The sequence below is a fragment of the Eretmochelys imbricata genome, chromosome 5, assembly GCF_965152235.1.
Source record: "Eretmochelys imbricata isolate rEreImb1 chromosome 5, rEreImb1.hap1, whole genome shotgun sequence".
Lineage (NCBI taxonomy): Eukaryota > Metazoa > Chordata > Testudines > Cheloniidae > Eretmochelys > Eretmochelys imbricata.
In genome coordinates, this window is record NC_135576.1 from 5,611,530 (window position 1) to 5,634,163 (window position 22,634).

General features: G+C 48.4%; 1 protein-coding gene across 4 annotated transcripts in view; it reads left to right on the forward strand.

The window, feature by feature from the left end:
- The window catches only part of NOL6 (nucleolar protein 6), a 73,532-nt gene that overhangs the window by 32,243 nt on the left and 18,655 nt on the right, over positions 1–22,634 (forward strand). For all 4 annotated transcript variants that reach the window (XM_077816616.1, XM_077816618.1, XM_077816619.1 and 1 more), the window contains exons 21-23: positions 1,941–2,038; positions 10,834–10,958; positions 11,417–11,506. In XM_077816616.1, the coding sequence (XP_077672742.1) occupies positions 1,941–2,038; positions 10,834–10,958; positions 11,417–11,506 (313 nt within the window). The remainder of the gene's footprint in view (positions 1–1,940; positions 2,039–10,833; positions 10,959–11,416; positions 11,507–22,634) is intronic.

The following is a 22,634-nucleotide window of genomic DNA, read 5'->3' on the forward strand; positions in this document are numbered from 1 at the left end:
AGTGCATCTGGGGACCAGTTCAGTCCTGAGAAGCTGAATGGGTGGCTGGTCCAAAGCCTGGAGCCACCATGGGCTATGAGTAGGGACCTACCAAATTCACAGTCCATTCTGGTCAACTTTAGGGCCAGAGGATTTTAAAATTGGTCGATTTCAGATGTTTACATCTGAAATTTCAGGGTGTTGTAACCGTGGGGGTCCTGACCCAAATGGCATCGGGGTGAGGGGGAGGTTTGCAAAATTGTTGTTTTGGGGGGGGGGGTCCCGAAGATTGCCACCCTCACTTCTGCACTGCCTTCAGAGCTGGCCTCCAAGCTTCCTGCAGTTAGAGGAGGTTCCTGGAGGTGCATGTGGGTAGGATCTCCCCCATGCTGCCAGGATCTCCCCCATGCCCCAGCCTGGGTCTCCTACCTGCTAGTTGAGGCCAGCGACAGATTAAGGCAATTTGGGGACTCTCCTGGGAGAAAGGGTGCCCCAGCCCTGGTAGAAGCCCCAGGGCGGAAGCCCCGAGCCCTGGCAGGAGCTGTGGGGGAAGAAGCCACCACCCTGGGCTGCTCCTAGCCCTAGCTGGAGCGGCGGGGAGCGGCAGCCCTGAATCCAGGCTGCAGCTGGCAGGAGCGGAAGCCCCCAGCCCTGGCAGGAACCATTCGGAGAGAAATCCCCAAGCCTGGGCTGCCCTGGCTGCAGCCGCCAGGAGGGGAAGCCTGGGGAGGAAGCCCTGAGCTTGGCACCATGGCAGAAGCCAATGGTGGGGGGCATGGAAGCCTAGAACCCAACTTCCAGGCTGCTGCAGCGCAGAAGTGGGGTGTATCACCCTCATTTCTGCCCTGCCTCTGGAGGTGGGTCTGATCTCCCCACCAACAGCAGCCGTGCAGGGGAAAGACAACTCCTGTCCCTCCCCAGCACAGCCAGACTAGTAGCTGCTGGGAGCCCCGGGTTCCCAGCAGCAGGGGAAATCAGATTTCATGGGGAAGGGCTGATTTCACAGTCTGTGACACGTTTTTCACAGGTGTGAAACTGGTAGGGCCCTAGCTATGAGACCTTTCACTTCCAGGCCATCAGTTGGACCCTGGGCCTCATCAGCAAATGAACTGTGTTTCCATCTGAGAGCTGTGAGCAACCTGAAATGCGTGTGTTGAGTCCCAGCTCAATTCCCCGTGATTCACTCTCACCAGTGGCTCGGACTAGCCCGCTGGCTAGTTAGCCGGGGAAACTTGGCATGTTTAAATCTAGATGGAACAAAACACTAGTAAATGTACCATAGAGACCAATCCTGCACTGGCCCTGGACTTGACAGGACCCCACAGGGCTTTAAAATAATTATCAGTTTTCCTGTGTGGAACCATGAGACCTCCCAGCCGCTCTGTAGCTGCACTCAGGATCCGATTTCTCCACGTAAGTTGTGCTGTTTATAATGTCACACACTGCCAGGGAGTCTTTCATCTGAGGCTCTCAAAGCACTTAATTAAACCTGTCCGTTGACTTGTGGTGCTGGCAAGTATCGTCCCCCGTTTTATGGGGAGGGAAACGGGCACAGAGGTGTAGTGACTTGCCCACTACGAGAGTGGCTCACTCCAGCCCCCCTGCTGTAACCACTAGACAAAATTGCTTCTCTGTGGAAGAGGCAGACACAGGAGATGGAGAGGACAGAGGAGAACGTTTTGCCCCATCCCTGGTTTCAGCTGCAGGGACGTGAATGGGGGAGAAGCTCCCACCTGACATTAATGAACGATCTCTCCTCAATGGGGCAGAGAGGCCAAAATGCCCATGGTTCCTGGCCGTGGGGAGACCCCTTCCTAGCTCCCCTAGCTGGGGCTCTCTGTTGGGGCTCCGCAGAGCCTGGCTCGTTGATGTACCATTGCCTGGCTCGGCACTCCTCTCTGTGCAGGGGAGCATTCTCTCTCCCTCTCACCCCGTTACATTGGTTTCTGTCTTGCCCGCAGCTCCCCTCAGGTGGGCTTCCTTCGCTTCCTCCACCTGCTCACGGCCTTCGACTGGAAGAACAGCCCCCTCATCGTTAACCTGAATGCCGACCTCAAAGGTGAGTCGATGGAGCCCCGTGCGGCCCATGGTGCTGTGCAGCATGTTCTCTGGCTGCCCTTAGCTCAGGTCTGCTGTGAGGAGATGAGAGATTCCAGCAGATCGTGGCCTCTTGTTCTCCGTGAGAGCCCTGCAGATGGTGCTTCTAATAGGTGGCTCGGGATTGGGAATGGGGTATATGGAACCTTCCACCATAAGGTTGTGGGGCTCACTGTGACCCAAGTGGCCTGCATCTGTTGTGGCTGGCAGGCAGGGACTGTGGAATAAGATCGATGGGCCTCGCTTCCTTGTAGACAGGCTAGAGAAAAATCACTGTCCCTGTTGGCCCTAATAGCACTGTGGCTGCCATGGAGACTTCTCCATTGGGAGATCTCTCCATGGCAGGAGACAGTTGCATTGACTGGGCCGTGTGAGGAAAGCCTTCATACCATCCTGCCTCAGGGTCTTGTTACCTCAGTTAAACCCTCTGGGAAGGGTTTTTGTACGATCCCTGTGTATGTGTTCAGGAAGAGGGGAAAGGCCAGGGACTTGGCCTATTCAGAGGCTGGTTGGGTTGCTATTTTGGGGGTGGGAGCCAAAATCGAGACTGCCTGCCCTGGTTTCACTGCAGCCACCCAGCAGCTGTTGGGAGAAGCTGCTTTTCAGCTGCCGCTGATTGGGACCCGTTTGGAGGCAGAAGCTGAAAACCTCCGTATCCTGTTACCGGTCACCAAAGTTCCCTCTGGCTGGGAATGCCTTCCTCGTTGGAGTGATTGGCTGGGAACCCAAGCAGCAGATTATCTGGGGCTCAAAGCGCTTGGGATGTGGGCTGGTTTCTTGTTCTGTTTTTCCCGTGTAGGTTTTAATGTCTTAATCCCCCAGGTGTTTGGGGGTGGGGGAAGGTAGGTTCTTTGTTTTATTGCTTAGATCTATTGGTGTAGCCGTCTCTGATTTCCAAGGCGTTTGGCTCATTTCCTCCTGGACATAGTTTGCCTCGAGACAATACCTGAGCTCTAGTCTATTCATTGTCAGACATGTTTACTAACACCGCCACCTGGGACACCATGTGGACATGATAATATAGGGCATTGAACTGGGACTTGGGAGACCTGAGTTCAGTTCGTGGCTTTGCCACTGGCCTGCTGGGTGATTTTGGGCTGGTCACCACCACTCCCTGTGCCTCAGTTTTCCCATCTGTAAAATGGGGTTGAGGATACTGACCTTTTGAGATCTGTGAATGAAAAGTGCTATATAGGAGCTAGTGTTGGTATTGTTTTTAGGGCTGTCAATCACAATTAATTTTTTTTGAGTTAATTGTGATTAAAAAAATTAATTGCAATTAATCACAGTTTTAATCACACTGTTAAACAATAGAATACCAATTCACATTTATTAAATATTTTTGTATGATTTTCTGCATTTTCAAATATATTGATTTCAATTACAACACAGAATACAAAGTAGACAGTGCTCACTTTATATTTTTATTACAAGTATTTCCACTGTAAAAATGTCAAACAAAAGAAATTGTATTTTTCAATTCACCTTATACAAGTACTGTAGTGCAATGTCTTTATGGTGAAAGTGCAACTTACAAATGTAAGTTTTTATTAATTTTTGTTACATAACTGCGCTCAAAACCAAAACAATGTAAAAATTTAGCGCCTACAAGTCCACTCAGTCCTACTTCTTGTTCAGCCAATCTCTAAGACAAACAAACTTGTTTACATTTACGGGAGATAATAAGAAGCGGGCAGCATTGATAGTGTCACCTGAAAGTGAGAACAGGCATTCGCATGGCACTTTTGTAGCTGGCATTGCAAGGTATTTACGTGCCAGATACGTTAAACATTTGTATGCCCCTTCATGCTTCGGCCACCGTTCCAGAGGACGTGCTTCCATGCTGATGACGCTCATTAAAAAAATAATGCATTCATTAAATTTGTGTCTGAACTCCTTGGGGGAGAATTGCATGTCTCCTACTCTGGTTTACCCTCATTCTGCTATATATTTCATGTTATAGCAGTCTTGAATGATGATCCAGCACATGTTCGTTTCAAGAACACTTTCACCAGAGTTTTGACAAAATGCAAAGAAGGTGCCAATGTGAGATTTCTAACAATAGCAACAGCACTCGACCGAAGGTTTAAGAATCTAAAGTGCCTTCCAAAATCCGAGAGGGATGATTTGTGGCGCATGCTTTCAGAAGTCTTAAAAGAGCAACACTCCGATGCGGAAACTACAGAACCCAAACCACCAAAAAAGAAAATCAACCTTCTACTTGTGGCATCTGACTCCTGTGATAAACATGAACATGCGTCGGTTTGCACTTCTCTGGATGATTATTGAACGGAACCCATTATAGCATGGACCCATGTCCACTGGAACAGTGGTTGAAGCATGAAGGGAATTATGAATACTTAGTGCATCTGGCACATAAAATGTCTTGTGATGCCGGCTAGAACAGTGCCATGTGAACGCCTGCTCTCGCTTTCAGGTGACATTGTAAACAAGAAGTGGGCAGCATTATCTCCTGTGAATGTAAACAAACTTGTTTGAGTGATTGGCTGAACAAGAAGTAGGACTGAGTGGACTTTGTTTTATTTTTGAATGCAGGTTTTTTTGTACTTACTTCTACATTTTTAAGTTCAACTTTCATGATAAAAAGATTGCACTACAGTACTTGTATTAGTGCTGATATTGGAAGTGATTATGACCTTGTGATGCTAAACTTTTGGCTGCAGCTAAGGAAAATCATCAGGCCAAAGTTCACCAGAATCAAGTTTGACTTAGAGACCGAAGCATTGCAGAGTCATTGCAAGCAATGATCGGCGGAAAATTTGATCTGTTGCTTACTCTAGAGGAAGACTTAGAAACAATGACCAACAGTTTCAATGCTGTAATGAATGAGGCAGCAATGGACATTCTTGGGAAACTCTGTAAGAAGACAAAACCGTGGGTCACAAATGAAATGCTACAAATGTGAGACAGAAGAGAACTCAAGAGAAATAAGAACAGCACTGAGGGGGCTGACCAGTACAGAGCAATTAGCAGAAAGATCAAGAAAGGAAGGAAGGTGGCCAAGGAGATACGGATTGAAAAACAGTGCTCTAAAATTGAAGAGTGTATCAATAATAAAAATAGCAAATTAGCCTTCCAGATTGTAAAAGATCTGATGAAGGAAAGATGAACCAAAGCTAATGCAATTCAAGACAAAGAAGGGAACAATCTTACAGAAGAAAAGGACATCATCAATAGGTGGACAAATTACTGCTCAGATCTATACAACCACAAATCGAATCCTAGTGTCCTAGATAGCCCAGATTCAACAGAGCAGGATGACTTTCCAGTACTGTGTGAAGAAGTGGAGATAGCTGTGAAATCACTCAGGAACGGAAAGGCTACAGGTATTGACATCTCAGCCGAACTGACCAAATTCGGAGAAGAAATAGTAATAGATACACACAACAAGATCTGGCAGACGGGTGAGTGTCCCTCCATGTGGACACAGTCACTAATCATCACTCTGCCAAAGAAAGGCAACCTGCAATTGTCAAAATTACCGGACCATAAGCTTGATTAGCCATCCCAGCAAAGTGATGTTGAAAGTCTTACTGAACAGATTGAAGCCACAAGTGGAGAATATCATCGCTGAAGAACAGGCTGGCTTTCATAGTGGAAGAAGTACCACAGAACACATTTTCAATCTTCATGTTCTATGTGAAAAGTACTTACAACACCAGCAGGACATCTACCATGTCTTTGTTGACTTCAAGAAGGCAGTTTACGGAGTATGGCACGAAGCTCTCTGGGCAACCATAAAGAACTACAATGTTGGTCATAAGCTTATTCTTACCATTAAGCAACTGTATGCCGAGGCCAGCAGTGCAGTTCTCACCAATGGCACAATAGGAGAGTGGTTTCGCACAACTGTTGGAGTTCGGCAAGGCTGCCTTCTTTCGCCCACACTGTTCAACATCTACTTGGAGCGCATAATGACTGATGCCCTAGAAGATCACACATGCACAGTCAGCACTGGGGGACCAACAATCTCAAATCACTGATGACATTGACTGCCTGGCAGGCAGTGAAGATGAACTTACTAACCTTGTGAAACGATTGGATGAAACCTCCACAAAATACAGCATGGAAATCAGTGCAGAGAAAACCAAGCTGATGACAAACAAACATGACTGGATCAGCTCACATATCGCTGTCAGTGGACAAGAGCTGGAGACAGTGAAACAGTTTAAGTATTTGGGGGCAGTCGTCACTGATGAAGGATCAAAGGCAGAAATTCTGGCGAGAACTGAACAAACAATAGCAACAGTAGCAAAGCTAAAGCCAATTTGGAGGAACAAGAACATCTCCCTGGAATCTAAACAGAAATTGCTGCATGCACTGGTCATCTCCATTTTACTGTATGTGTGCCAGACGTGGACCCTTATGGCAGAAGTTGAACAGAAAATATAAGTAGTAGAGATGAGATACTTCCCTAAAATCCTGGGCATCTCCTACTTTGACCACGTCACTAATGAAGAGGTCCGCAACATCATCTCCTAACGCACTGGGTCATATGAAGACCTCCTGAGAACTGTGAAGAAGCACAAGCTGAAGTGGTACAGCCATGTAACAAGATCTTCTGGCCTATCAAAGATCATCCTCCAAGGGACAGTACAAGGGAAGAGAAGAAGCGGTAGATAGAAGAAGAGATGGATTGACAACATACGAGTGGACAGGAATGGATTTCACGGAGACTCAACTACTGGCACAAATTGCCAGGGGTGGAGACAATTGGTTGATTGCTCATCAGTGATGGTGCCCTAACGACCAGTGTGGTTATGGGTGGAGGGGTGGTGGTGGTGATGATGATGACCTGTGTTAGGTGAATTGAAAAATACTTTTTTTTACAGAGCAAATATTTGTAATAAAAAATAAATATAAGGTGAGCACTGTACACTGTTCTGTGTTGTAAATGAAATCAATATATTTGAAAATGTAGAAAACATCCAAAACCATTTCAATAAATGGTATTCTGTTATTGTTTAACAGTGCGATTAATCGTGATTTAATTTTTTTAATCGCTTGACAGCCCTAATTATTTAATATATTGTCTGTTGTAAAAATATTTTTACTGGTCAAAAGCAACAGTATGAAAATATTGTATAACTCTACTTGGGAGCCACAGGTGGCCATAAACTCTGCAGCTTCCCAGTGAGAACAAGCCATATATACACTGAAACCTCGCTAGAACGTGCATCTATATAACGCGAATTCGGTTATAATGCAGTTGCGGCCATGGATCCCAAATTTAACCGTAACCCCCAGCAACCTGGGGATGGGAGAGATGCCTTTCTCCGGCCACGGCAGCTTTGGGACAGGAGGCAAAGCACCTTTCTAACTGCTAATTTTGCTAGTTTTGATGCTAATTTCGTTTTAACATGGTCCCCGCTATAACGCGGTACTTGGCATGGATCCCAAACCCTGCGTTCTAGCGAGGGTCCAGTGTATAATGTGTGGCTCTCGGTGTTAGGGTAGGAATAAACATACCTGAATTTTCTGGGGGAAAAAAACCTTTTTTTATTTTAAAAGAAGAGGGAAAAACTTGGTTTTTGAAAACCAAAAATGTTTACCCAAAACCGAAAGTTTTTTTTGTTTGTTTTTTTTTCATCTAAACCAAGAAAATCTCAAACAAAACAAAAAACCATTTTTTTTTTTTTTTTGGTTTGGTTCAAAAACCATTTTTCAGAGGAGAAAAGTGTATTTAGATGAAAAAGTTTTTGAGTAGCTCTATTCAATTTCAGCAGTTCTACAGTATTGGTGCATCCCACAGTTGTGCTGCTCTAGTTATTAACAATAACTCCTGCATTTAGAGCCATCCTCCATCCCAAAATTTTTTACATACGTTAAACTGCGTTGTGAAGAATTGCCTGCCACGAAATGCAACTGCCTTTGGGTGGAATATAGCAGCCATTTTGCACTAGCAACAGGTCTTTTTGGTAAGGGACTAGAAAGAAAACTTCCCCTCCTAAAAATGATTACGTGGTGGTGTTGTTCACTGTTAAACAGATGCCATGCTCCACTCGGAGGTGGCTGCATTTCGGTGGTCGGTGGCGTGATCCCTGTGCAGAGTTAGTATAGTGCGTTATAAACGTAGACGGCTAGAGACGAAAGGAGCCCTAAGAGTGAATTTAGTGCTGACAAAAGATTCCAGCCTGACCACGTTGGTGACTGAAGCTCTCTATTGATCTGCAGGACCCATTCTACACATGCAGCTCCATTTTAAGTTCCTGTTGCCCTACCAATGAGGTTCAATTCTGCTCTGCAGTGACCACTTGGAAGGGGTTAGAAGAAAGTTTAGGCCTTGGTGCCTTGGCTATGACAGTCAGCAAAGGTTACCTGTGGCGTATGATTTTTTGCCCTATGGGATGTCTGGCCCTGTGGGGATTGGACTTAGCGCTACTAAATTATTCCATGTTGCGGACCCTCAACAGTAGCAGCTCCCCACGGGGACTGTAGTTGAACGAGCGCGGTGGAGGTGAAATGTAAGGTCATTTTACGGAGCAGCCATCCCATAGTAGTGATGCCAAGGCCACATTCTGTCCTGAGGGCCTGGTCCAAAACCCTTTAAAACTCCCGTTGACTTCAGTGGATTTTGGATCAGGCCCTAAGTCCTATTTGTGACTCTTCCCCTTAATGGCCACCTCTAAACCTTTCTTGACCTGCAGCTCTTGTAACGGAGCTTCCCAGTGGTTATATCCAAAGGCCTGTGGAGACCGACCCAGCAACTGAGCATGGATCCCGAAGCCATGACGTGCTGTGTGTAGTGTAGCAAGTTCCCATGTGGCACCCAGGTTTCTAAGCTGTTCCTGGCTCCTCGCAGGTGTCCTTCCAAGCCAGCTAGGGGTTACCTGATTAAATTAATAGGCAGCAGGCTTGGAACAAACATGAGGAAGTACTTCACACAGTCAGCCTTTGGGACTCATTGTCAGGGGATGTTTTGAAGGCCTAAAGTAAAACTTGGTTCGAAAGAGAACTAGATCAGTTCCTGAGGATAGGCTTATCAATGGCTATTGGCCAAGGTGGTCAGGGACGCAACCTCATGCTCCGGATGTCCCTAAACCTCCAAATGCCAGAACCTGGGACTGGACAACAGGATGGATCTCTTGAAATTGCCTGGTTCTGTTCATTCCCTCTGAAGCATCCAGCATTGGCCTCTATCTGGATACTGGGATAGATGGATCATTGGTCTGACCAGTATGGGCATTCTTAGGTTCTGTACGGTGCCTGCCCAAGAGAGGGGACCGTGGGCTGGGCTTGTAAACAAGAAATCGGGGACACTTCCTGAAGATCTTGTGCACCCCCGAAGTAGGACCGTGTCTGATGACAGGAGCTCTGAGCATATGTCCACATGGCAGGTGTGATGGTAGCACAAATAGCCATAGCTGTGCAAGATTTAGTCTAGCTAGCCTGGGTAACAATAGTAGTGTAGACATGGCTTTGTGGGCCAGCTGCCAGAGTACAGGCCTGCCCGGGACCCTAGGTGTGTACTCTGGTTGCTAGCCTGTGCTGAACCCTGCCATCACATCTACGCTACTGGTATGTGAACTAGCCAACTTTGGACTAGCACAGATATGCCTGCTCGTACTACAAATGCACCTTCCCTTGCAGAGTAGGCGCACTTGATGAGCACATGGGGATCTCCCTTACCCCCCAAGCCTCTGTGCCTAGGTAGCAATTCTGCGGTAGTCTGAAGACTCTCGTCATTTCAGAGTTTAATGTCTGCTATGGGGCCTGTTACTCGGCTGTTTTAATGTGTGGGGTGAAACCTCTTATACAAAGTCTGGTGAGCCCGGGAGGGGCATGTTTGTAACCAGGTCCTTTTGCTGCGTGGAGTTGTTGGATGCAGAGAGGGGGAGCCGGTGGCACAGAGTGCTGGCTGAAGCTGTTATATTTCTTAAGCTATTTCAGCTGGCATCAGACACTGACTGTAGGGTCAGTGGTACCGGAGATTTCAGCGCTAGTGTGCGATTACGCTGTATGTATCCCTGACCTCAGATGAGCTGCGAGTGACCCTGGGGCCACGTCAGTGGAAGCATCTTGGCCAGGATTGGTCTGTGGGCTTTGTATTTAGTTGGTGCTGCTCTATACACCCCCACAGTTTCCTCACTCTGCTTCTCCACTTCAGGTGTTGGCTTTGACCAACTTAAGAGAGACAGAAAATGCAGACTAGGGCTGCTGCCCACGTCCCAGACTGTTTCCCTGCTCAGCCTTGTGTTTGGTGACCCGTTCTGAACACCCATGTTCAAGAAAGATGAAGGGCCTGTCTTACAAGAGGGGACTGAAGAAGATTGGCTTATTTAGCTCAGCAGAACGAAGGCTGAAGGGGAGCCGATTGCCCTCTGTAAATACATTGGGGAGGGCAAACTCCAGGGAGGGGGAAGAGCTGTGGCAGCCAAAGGACAATGTTGGTCCAATTGCAAATGGGGATAAACTGGCTTTGGGTAAATTTAGGCTGGAAATGCGAAGAAGGTTCCTGACCAGCAGAGGAGGGAGGTTCTGGAACCTAGATTTAAAATGAAGCTTTATTATCCAGGGGATTGTGGAACTGGGTTGCCAGGGATAGCACTGCACTGGATTCTGTGACCTTGGAGGTCCCCCTGCCAGTCCTGTGTTCCTATGGTGAGAACGTAGAGTGGTGGCTTCCCATGCTGCGTGTGCTGGGAAGGCCTGCTGGGGGCAAAGAGGGACATGGCTGACACCCGGGCAGGGCTGATGGACAGGGTTTTGGATGTTGCTTTTGGGTTTGTTCCCCAGATGCAGATTACACCGAGATCAGGAACGAGTTTGTGGCTGCCCGGCTTCACCTCCCCGTCATGTTCATTGCCACCCCCAGAGACAAACGGAGCTCAGTGTGGACCAAAGAGCGGCCTTCTGCGCAGGTGAGCCAGGCATCCTCCCGCCCAGCTGTTCCTGCTATGCTGGGGTGCCTGCCTGCAGCCAGCCAGGGGTAATTTCTGCTCCCCCTCAGATCTCCCTGCCCTGGAGTGCTCTGATTCCCATCCCCCTCCTCTGTCAGGGTTATTCCAGATGTGCCTCTTTGCTGGGCCTGCTGCAGAGATGCCGCTACCCAGGAGGCAGGTATTGTGCAGGCTCTATTTACTCCCTGCACCTGAGCAATGCCCCCAACTGACCCCCAGCACCTGTTCCCTTGTCCCTCCCTTCCTCATGCCCCTCACTGTAGCACTGTCGTCTGGCTGAGAACAGTGTGTCTTCCCTGCCCCCATCGGAGCTGGGCACCTGCCCCAGCACCTAGCAAGTGTCCCTATCGCAGTGCAGGGGCTGTGTGATGTCTGGGGTTGTCCTTGGTTCTACCCTCCAACTCTCTGCCCCTCCTCAGATCCTGCAGCGCCTTCTCGTGCTGGCGCTGGAATCCCTCCGGGCGTTAGAGGAGCAGCTCACGGACCCGCTTGGGAGCCAGGATGTGAAGGTAATTCCTTAGCGCACCTGGGCAGAGCGTGCCTGTGAATTGGGGCTGGTGAAAGGAGCAGCATGCACCACCTCTGGAGATGGGCATCCCTGTGCCCCAGAACAGGTTCAGCATGGAGGCAGCCGTGAGAGCTCTTCACCCTCACCCCGCTGTGCCTCACCCCTGCCCTGGAGGGGCTGCACAGGGGTGAGTGGCCTCTAGCTGTTTCTGCAGCTGGGGTTATTGCCCACTTCCTTTCCCTATGCCAGCAATTCTCAAACTTCATTGCACTACGACTCCCTTCTGACCGCTAAAATTACTACACAACCCTGGGGGGGGACGACTAAAGCCTGAGCCCACCCGAGCCCTGCCACCCTAGGCTTCAGCCCCAGGCAGAGGGCCTGTAACCTGAGCCCCACTGCCCAGGGCTGAAGCTGAAGCCTGAGCCTCGCTACCGAGGGATTTAGCCCGAGGGCTTCAGCTTTGACCCTGGGGGGTGGGGCTTAGGCTTCCGCTTTGGCCCTGGGCCCCAGCAAGTCTAACACCAGCCGTGGCGACTCCATTAAAACAGGGTCATGACCCACAGTTTGAGAACCCCTGCCCTGTGCTTTATAAGAATGGTCATGCTGGGTCAGACCAGTGGTCCATCTAGCCCAGTATCCTGTCTTCTCACAGTGACCAATGGCAGGTTCTTCAGAGGGAATGGACAGAACAGGGCAATTTATCGAGTGATCCATCCATCTCCTGTCATCCCAGCTTCTGGCAGTCACCAGTTTAGGGAAACTCAGAGGTTGGGGTTGCACCCCTGACCATCTTGGCTAATAACCCTTGATGAACCTATTGTCCATGAACACTCCTGGCAATGAGATCCACAGGTTGACTGTGCGTTGTGTGAAGAAGTACTTCCTTCTGTTTGTTTTAAACCTGTTGCCTATTCATTTCATCAGGTGACGTGATGTTTTGTGGGCAGGAGGGAGGAAAACCCCTAAAAAATGTCGTCAACAACGTTTAGTCAAAAAGTTGAAAATTTCAAGTCCATTTTTGTATGAAAATCTGTCTTGGTTGAAAAATTTTCACCTGCTGTTAGGCCCAAGACAAGGGTAGATATTGTTGAGAGAAGAGAGCCAAGTTTGATCCCTGTGGGACTCTGTAGAGTTTCTCCATAGAGGTGCTGGGCATCTTTTCAGTGCAGTCCGTGCCAAATGGGCAATCCGTGCCGAATGGTAGCCTCTTGGCTCACTCTCCTGGGTCTTCCTTCTCCTCATTATGCTGCAGTCTGAGTTACTTAGCATCATGGAGCGGGAGCTGTATTCTGAAAAATAACTGCTCTGGAAGTGGCCGTTCTCCAAAGAGCCCAGAAGAGGGTGCGCTTGCTTCAGGCAGCTGTTCCTCTTCCCAGACAAGCATTGGGAAAGTGAGAATGATTACATGTACCATACAGCTGTTCTGTAAATGAAAAACTCTTCATGTTAGGCCAGAGCCATGTGGGGTCAGTAATGATCTTCCATAACTGTTCCCTGCCGTGTTTGCGGTGCTTAATATTGCTCAGAGGAGTCTGAAGCTCCCCAGGTGAGGATTAAACCACCTGCATTCCTGTGTAGTAGGCAGGGGATGTACAGAATTGCTTCTTCCACCACTGAAATAAAACCACCTCTGGGGTGCAGTTTGAAAGCAGTTTAGCATTCGAGCACAGCAGCGTTGCACAGCTGTTCAGAACGGGAAGGGAAGGATGGTGCATCTAACTGAAAGTGCAGGTGGAATTCTGGGAGGCAGAATGTAATGGCTGGAGTAACAATGTGGCCCGGACTTTGGGGCTCATGCCCTGACTCTTGCAAAAGGATCTCAGGTTTAACCTGTCAGCAGAAAAATAGTACCCCCTAAAACCAGGCTTGGGCATTGGTCTGGGACGGCAGGAGGAGCACCCCTCACTCAATGGCCAGTGTCGCTTCCTGCAGAAGTCAAGTGTGCCTTGGTGGAGGTCCCCTAAACATAGGGTGACTATATTTCCCAAAAGGAAAACGGGACACTACATGGGGCTAGCCTGAGGCCCCCCCTCCCCTGCACGGAGCTGAGCCATCTTCTCTTCCCACCTCCCCCCGGAGAGGGCTGGCCTGGGCCCCCCTCCCCGCACGAGGCTGGTGTGGCTGCTCGCTCGAGCCCTGCCTACCCGCCGCCTGAGCCCTGCCTCCCGTCCTGCGTGGAGCTGGGATCACCGTTCACCACCCCTTCCCATGTTCCTCTGCACCCCACTTCTTTGACAAAAGTGGGCATTTGTCCCGTTTGCTCTCGGGACGCATGGTTACCCTGCCTAAATATGTACCTATCTTGGTGGACCCTGCTTAGCTTGTTAGACGGGAGCACAACGCACCATGGTATAGGTACATATTGAGATCAGTACAGCTTAGCAAGAGAAGTCTAAGGGAGATGTGAGCGTTGGGTTGTACCCGTGTACATGTGGGAAGTGGCGAGACTCTGCCCTAAGCTCGGCTCACAGTCCTGAACTCCTCCTACAAGCCCAGAGGAGCTGTCTGTTCCTGCTAAAACGATCAGCAGCAAAATTAGTTAACAGTGAGATTTAAGTCTTGTCTACACTAAAAAATTGAAGTTGCTGAGAACCGATTAGACCTAGATGATCGTAATAGCCAGAGTCACACTTCTCTCTCCTGAAGATCTGTTCTGAGTCTCCTTTTTCCTGTTTCTATGCTACTGCCATCCATAGTTCCTTGTGTCTCCTCAAATGTCACTGTCCTTGGTGGAATACGTTTGTTTGCTCGTTCTCTTCGTGTGCATGTCACTGATTGGCTCAGATCCTCTTATCTGCTCGCTGTTAAGCGCTATGGCCCCAATCTTGCTGGTTTCCCTGTGTGGCGAGAACCCTGTTGAAGTCAGTGGGGTCTGTGCAGGCACATGGGTCCACCCATCCAGAATGTCCTGGAGAATAGGAGCTATGTTTTATAAGGACTCCCTGTTTGTGTGAGTGACGTCATTTGGTTCAGTGTCTTCACCAGCTTGAATCGTTAACTCCATTCTCTTCATCATTTATTCACACTTATTTTCTCCCCAGCACCTCTTTCCACGTCTAAACCCTCTGGTTTGTTCCACATCATGGCCTTCTTGGATCAGCATTAACACATGATGCTCACTTGGCTGCCCTTATCTTTACCGTGCAGTCCTTTACTGATGTTGTGAGTTCTCGTTTGGTCCCCTCTCCCCTCTCCCCACTTTCCATTTCCAGAGCAGGTCTGTTTTTAAACCTCCAGTCTCTGAGCAGCCTCTTGTGGGGAAGCCCCATTGGTTGCGGCCTATTCCTTGAATTCTTGTTTTCAAAAGAAGTTCATTTGTTGGTTGCCAGTGCTTTACCCAGAGCTTTACCCAGTAGAATTACCTGCATTTTGGATCTGTGGTGTAAAGGGAGAAAGTTAATTGAGCCTGCAAGTTGTTATTGAGGAGGAAAATTTTGGGTGTCTGATCATGAGCAGCCTTTAATGACTTCTAATGAGACTGGTCACAGCACCAAAAATAGGTCCAGATTCTGAACTCTTGCAATGCTGGGTGTTGCAAGGCCCAAGTCTCATTTTCAAAATTGGCATCGGAGCCTGCGTCACAGGGATTCAATGGGACTTTGGTTTGTTGGCGTTGCAGCCCTGAGCGGAGCAATCCCTGCGGAGCTCTGCAAATCTCAGCCTGTGCCTGGTAGTAAGCGTGAACAGGATGTGGCCCCAAACATTTTCTATTTTATTCCTCTGCAGTGTTGTGTGGCAAGCTTCCAGGGCCTGATTGCCAGGAGGTGCTGAGCATTGAAGCTAGCAGGGCGTAAGAGGAAGACTGGCCTTGTGGTTAAGACAGTAGACTGGCGTTCAGTAGATCTGGGTTCAATTTCCAGCTCTGCCATAGACATCCTGGGTGGCCCTGGGCCCAGCTTTGTAAAGCTATTTGGGCGTCGTTAAAATCAGCATCGCATTTAAGTGCCTTAACGTCTGAACAGCCTTAAAAACCTGGGCCTTCATCTCTAGCTGGGCTCAGTAAAACGAGGACGGCAGCACTTCCTTTCTCCAGCACTTGGCCCGTCCTGTCGCTTCGTATTGTCAGCGTTTCAGCGCGGGGCGTGTCTGTCTGCTACTAAGCGCTTGTTTGTACAGCTCCTGGCTTGATCAGAGATGGAACCTCTGCGCACTACTGCAGTACAAACAAGGAGTGATTACTGGTCCTACACACCTTGTAGGGTTGGGCTCTACGGGTTTATTTTGGCAAAACGCTCACAAACTTGCGTTGGTAGACCATAGACACCAAGATTTTTAAATATGAAACCAAAAATAAATGGTTCTTATGTGGCTGAGGATGCCCACGGTGGTCAGTGACTTCGGCCTGGCGTCTGTGAACTGAGCCTCACTGGGAGGTAAAAGCTTCACATAGACACAGGTGTCTGCGTGGATCTGATTGCAGGATTGGGGTTTAATTTTGCGTAAGAGGTACAACTAAAGAATAACAAATGTGTCTTGTTTTTCTGGACTGTGTTCTTGTAACTGCTGTATGAGGCTTGGGGAATCCTCTTCCCGAGTCCAAGTTGATCTTGGGTTTTAATAAGCTATGGTAAAGCTTTAATTTAAGTTTTATTTTTTGAACCAGGTCAGGGACAGCGGGCCGTTCCAAGGATTGTCTATAAAACAGTGGCTTTTGTTTAATCCTTCCTGCTCCTCTTACTCATCTAAATAGCAGTGTGGGAGCTGGCAGCCAACTTCTGCAGAGAATAGGAAACCAAGAGGGGCGAGGGAAAGAGACTTTAAGTGCAAAATAATAATGTTAATGTACGTTTCCTATGTCAGTTCGTGGTGTTTTATGGATGCTGTGCATTTTTCAAGGGGTCTGCTAATTTGGGGCACTTTCACTGTGGGTGCCTATTTTGAGACGAGTAAGGCCAGATATTTCCGAGGTTCTGAGCACCAGTGCAACTGCTGATGACTCTCGTTGAAGGTGTCCCTCCCCCCTCTCGTTTGGGGGAAGGGATAGGTCAGTGGTTTGAGCATTGGCCTGCTAAACCCAGGGATGTGAGTTCAATCTTTGAGGGGGCCATTTAGGGATCTGGGGCAAAAATTGGAGATTGGTCCTGCTTTGAGCAGGGGGTTGGACTAAATGACCTCCTGAGGTCCCTTCCAACCCTAACCTTCTATGATTCTATGAATGCTCAGAACCTCTGAAACTGGGCCTCTGGAGTTGCTGAAAATTAGAAGCTGCTTTTAAAATGGCTTTTTTTTTTAGGTTTACGCTTAACTTCCTTTTTGGTCTGGGCAGGGCGTATAGGGAAAAAAAATGGCTGAAGGTGCTGAGACACTTCCTGGACTGCTCACTGCCAGGCCAGAGCCAGCCTTTGCTGGATCGCTGAAGGGCCTTCTGTGTGAGGGGCTGTCCATTTCCCTGCCATGGTTTGTCGTCGTGCTCCCCATCTACTTTGATGTTAGAGCTGGTGGGGGTGAGAATTAAAAGGGAATAAAAAAACATTTTTTTTAAATACTGGGTGTAGCGAGATCAAGACTCACTGGTGTGGCGCCTCCTGCTGGGAATTAGCTCTTTTCCGGCTTACGGAGCACCCTCTGCAGGCCGGTGTCTTGCCTGCCACTAGCCCCTTGTCCCTCACGAACCCCGGTGCCCTTTACCTCGGGGTCCTGCCCCCAGCAGTACCCCCACACTCTGGGTCTCCCCTCCCTGGGGAACCGCCAACCCTCTAGACCTACCTTGCCTCAGTGGCTACTGCCAGTCATCATGTAGCCCCTGCTCACTGGGGCAGGCTGCAGTCTGTAATGGCTACTCATCACTGGCAAGGGGTTGGACCAGCTGCCTCTGCCTGTCCCTGGGCTGTACCTCTGCAGCCCCAGTACCTTTCCTTAGGCCTTGCACAAGGCCTGCAGCCTGGGGGTTTACCAGGCTGGCGCTCTCCAGCTCCCTTTGCCCTTCCCCAGCACTGCTCCACTTCGGGTACCTTGCTCCCAGGCACCTAGCCCTTCCCACTTCGGGGCTAGAGTGAGAGACCTCCAGCTTCTGGCCCTCATCCCTCTTATCAGGGCCAGCTGGGCCCTAACTGAGCTGGCCACAGCTGTGATCAGCTGTTCAGTCAGCTTCCCCCAGCTGTTCTTAATCCTTTCCCCTGCGGCAGCCCTCTCCCAGGGCTGCTTTTAACTCCTTTTCTGCTGGAGTGGGGCAGGCGCCCCACTACACTGAGGAATTTGTAATCCCCTTTGCCCATGAGAAATAGCTCGAGTATTCTTGTTGAAATTTTTGCATGTGTACACGCACACGCTCGCTCTCTCTCACTCTCACTCTGTGTGTGTGTTCCGTGGGGCAGAAGCCAAGCCTGGAATGCTCCAGCCTGAGCAGTGGAAACTTCAGAAAGTCATGTTTAATGTGGGACAGCTCGGGCAGCTGGGACTCCAGCTATCACTAGTGCTCCAGCTGTAATCCCCTTGTGCACACACCCTCTTATTTCCCCCCTACCCCCAACGGCTGGTTGTGTTACTCCATCGGCCCATGTTGCTGCAGAGGAAGGTGGAGGTGTTCCATGGAGCCAGCCCTTGGCAGGGCTTCTAGCAGCTTGGGTGAGGCCCTGCATTCCACTGGGTCAGGGATTGACAGCTTTCTTCCCCGGTTAGCCTGGGCCCTTCTCACGGGGGAGTTTGGCTCTTCATGTGTCTTGGCATCTCTCCCTGTTGAGCTTGGTGGAAAGTTGCCTAGAATAACTCAGGAGCCACCTTTGTTGGCTGATGTTTTGTTTCCATGAGGAGGTTGCCTCTAGCTTGGGTTGGCTTTTATATTAAATTACTCAGCTGGACAGAAAAGGCATCTGGAAGCAGGACATGGGGAAGGAGGTGGGCGTGGGCAGTGCCCGTGAAGCTTGCCTTGTCTTTCTAGGGTGGGACTCTGGCGCTGCCGAGAACAGCATGCAGGGTAGGGATGTGTGGATCCAGCCCAGTTGGCTCCTGAGCCCCTCAGGCCAGGCACGAGGGCAGAGCTTTTTCTAAACTCGTAAGTCTGTGACTGAAAGCGGTGTGGTTTCCAGAACGGCTGCCCAAGGGGGCTCTGACCTGCTGGGCCATCTAGCCGCAGTCCTTGGACCCTACCAAGAGGGACTGCAGCTGAAGGAAAGCACCAGCCATTGCTTTGCCCCCTCTCTGCTTCCTCATCTCCTTGTCTCTCATGTAACCCCTCCCCCACCTTACCTCCTTCCCCTGCCATCCTGACTCTCTTTGGCTGCCCCCAGCTCCATGCCAGATCTGCTCCGGCCCCTGCTTCTGAGGCTGGTTCCCTGAGTGAGGCACGCGATGGCACCCTGTCCTGACAGGAGGCAGGACAAGCCCTATATGCGGGCTAGCAAGGAGGCAAGGAAAACCATTTGTATTAAGACCATAGGAGCCATTGGAAGTGGGGATAAGGGTGGAGAGAGGGGGAGGCTATGCTGCCATCACCATGGAGATGTCATCACCGTGTCTTATTCACAAGCTCTGTTGTTTTACTGCTGAACAGTTAAATGATACTTTTTGCATATTACCTGTTCACTCCGGGCACTGGGGAGGTGTTCATGATACCAGCTCTGTAACTTCCCTTCTGTGTGACGCTGAGCAAGTCACTTCCCCTCTGTGTGATGCTATTTCCCCTGCTGCTCTTTGCCTGTCTTGCCTATGTAGATTGTAACGAATAATAACAGAGCAACGTACAAACAGGAGTTAAGTCTTTCAAAACGTGAAAGAGGTTTTTGTCCCCTTCTACAGGTGATTAAACAGAGGCACAGAAAGATGCACTCACTTGCGCAGTGGGTCATTGGCAGGGCTGGACCCTTCAATTCTCTGCTCTAACCAATGGGCCATATCGACCTGTGAAGGTCAACAGGCAGGAACCACAAAGACTTCAGAGCAGAGAAGTTTTTCATAGTAGCTCGAGAAGAACAAATTCCTGAGCCCACAAATCTGTCAAGAATCAGCTGCGCTGACCTGGTTTATATTCTTGGGTGGGTTGGCAGTGCCGAGCAAATCAAACTGGGGTATGAAATCCAGACTTCCAGAGGTGCTGGGAAGTGTATTAGTTTTAAAACAAAGAAGTTGACCAGCTGCCATTAGAACGGAGTTAACAACAACTCGGAAAGTCTGCGTCTTTCCCAGACTCTGCAATGCTGGTGCCTGTATTCATTTCCCAGCAGTTCCAGTGTGATGAATGATCAGTAAAAGATTAACTTCCACTGCGGGAAATGCCTGCACTGTTCATGGATACAGAGAGAGTATGAAGAGGGGGGGCCTATATTTTTGAAACCCGCTGTTTTGCTTAACAGGCCTCAGCCAGATTAAAAATCCATAGCTGAGATTTTTCAAAGCAATTTAGGGAATGTAGAGAAACTCACCATAAATACCAGTGGAAGAAATGTGCCTGAAGCCCTGAGACAGTTTTGAAAATCGCAATCTGTGTGTTAAAGGAAAATAAAACCTCAGGAAAACTGTCTCCTCTGCCAATGTTAGAAGTAACATCTTAGGATATTTAAGTTGAGTCAAATGTATTTTTGACACTAGTAGCTCACTTTTTCCATTTCTCTCAGTTTGGGCAATGAAAATAGACTAGTTTTTCACCTTTGTGTCTAATAAGTTTCTAGTCAACTTTCCTTTTGGGGTCTCGTTCAGTGCTCTTATGTTTGGGTTGGAAACAGTGCAAGAGGAAGGTTTGTTTTTTGTTTTTTTTTTTAAATACCCTCTTTGTTAAGAACATAAGAATGGCCTTACTGGGTCAGAACAAGGGTCCATCTAGCCCAGTGTCCTGTCTTCTGATGGTGGCCAGTACCAGGTGCCCCAGAGGGGATGAACAGAACAGGTCATCATCATGTGATCCATCCCCTGTCACTCATTAGTTGTTAAACTAAAAAAAAAAAAGCAAAAAAACATTTCTGTTGGTCTTTGGTGTTGTGAAAACTCATTTTAATAAGGACTTTTTGGGGCCAGTTGGAATTGGCAGTTTCCTTAAGAACATAAGAATGGCCCTACTGGGTCAGACCAAAGGTCCATCCAGCCCAGTATCCTGTCTGCTGACAGCGGCCAATGCCAGATGCCCCAGAGGGAGCGAACCTAACAGGCAATGATCAAGTGATATATAAGTAATATATAGTCTTATTTAGTCAATCTTTATCTAGCTGCCAATTCAGTTTTCTTTTCACTATAGCGGTGGCATGGAAATTCTTTCTGATGCTGGGAATAAGTATATCCGTGGTGCAAAGACTTGAGCAAAATGACCCCCATTAAGCAATGTTTGTGGCTCAGCAAAGCACCAAGTGACGTGGGGACATCTGGAAGGTGCTGTAAAGAAGCTGGAAATAAACATGTTGGCAAGATGTTACTAGCTAACAAAAAACCATTGATACCAGATTAAATTCTTGCTCTGCTGGTCAAAAGAGGGAAAGTAAAAGCACCCGGATTGACAACAGGAAAAGAATGGCAAAGATTTAATACAATGATAAAGGATAAATGCAGATTAACAACGTTTGAATGGCTGAATGAGAATGCAATGAAACTGAACAATTGGATGAAGATAAAGTAAGATGCATTAGAAGATACGGGTCTTTAATTACAAAAGAAAGGTGATCAGTATGATCCTTAGGGACATAAATGGACAATGTTTGACAGACCCTAAAGATAAGAATGAGAGATAGTGAGAATATATCAAGGAATTATATAGTGGCGATGGGCCTGAAAAAACCAAGTGCACCAGTAATGGATAAAGAAATCATGGAAGCAGTAAAAAGACTTCAGAATGGAAAAACACTAGGATGTGATGGAATATTGGCTGAATTATTTAAAAACCATAGGCAATGAAGGCTTGAAAGCCCTGCCAGAGATTATGAAAGATATGTTTGAGATAGGAAAAACTGCCAGATGATTTTACAACCTCATTGTTTATCCACATCCCCCAAAAGAACAATGCTATGCACTGTAAAGACTACAGAATAATCAGCATGGTATCACAGGCCTCTAAGATACTCCTGTGAGTTGTTCAAGACTGAATACAAGGAAAGAGTGATAAGTCAGTGAACAACAATACAGCTTCAAATGTGGAAAGGACACGATAAACACCATTATGAACTTGAAACACATATTAGAAAGATCAGCTGAAATGGGGAAACCAGTCTACTTGTGTTCCATTTAGTTCCAAAAAGCATTTGACAGAATCTGCCACTACAAATAGCTCAGTATATTAAGATCTGTAGGGATTGATGGAAATGAATGCTGAGTAATAAAACAATGATGCTGGAGTCAGAAGAGGTTTGTAATGGGAGATGGAAATGGAAATCTAATGGAGATTCAGAGGAGTGAGAGAAGGTTGTATAATGTTCCCAACTTTATTCAACATTTATAGCGAGTGTTTTATGAAATTAGTTGAGAAACAGAAAAGGGTATTAAGATGAATGGAAAATGGGTTAATAACATTTGCTATGGAGATTGACACAGTGCTGTTGGCTGATTCAGAATGTCTGATGAAGTTTGTGGAGATGATAAATGAATATAGCAGGGGAGTATAGTCTAGAGCAGGGGTTCTCAATCTTTTTTTCTTTCTGAGGCCCTCTCCAACATGCTATTAAAAACTCCATGGCCCACCTGTGTCCCAATAACGGCTTTTCTGCATGTAAAAGCCAGAACCGGTGTTAGGGGGTGGCAAGCAGGACGATTGCTTGGGGCCTCATGCCGCAGTGGCCCCCACAGAACTATATTGCTCAGGCTTCAGCTTCAGCCTTGGGTGGCGAAGCTCAGGGCCCGGGCGTCAGCCCCATGCAGCAGGGCTTTGGCTTTCTGCCCTGGGCCCCAGCGAGTCTAATGCTGGCCCTGCTTGGCAGCCCCCGCAAAACCTGCTCACGGCTCCCCAGCGGGGCCTTGGACCCCTGGTTGAGAACCACGGGTCTAGAGTTGAATGGGACAACATAAGAATGGTCTGACCCTGTATGGCCAAAGGTGCATCTAGCCCAGTATCCTGTCTTCCGACAATGGCCAATGCCAGGTGCCCCAGAGGGAATGAACAGAACAGGTAATCATCAAGTGATCCATCCCCTGTTGCCCATTCCCAGCTTCTGGCAAATAGAGGCTAGGTACACTATCCCTGCCCATCCTGGCTAATAGCCATTGATGGACCTATC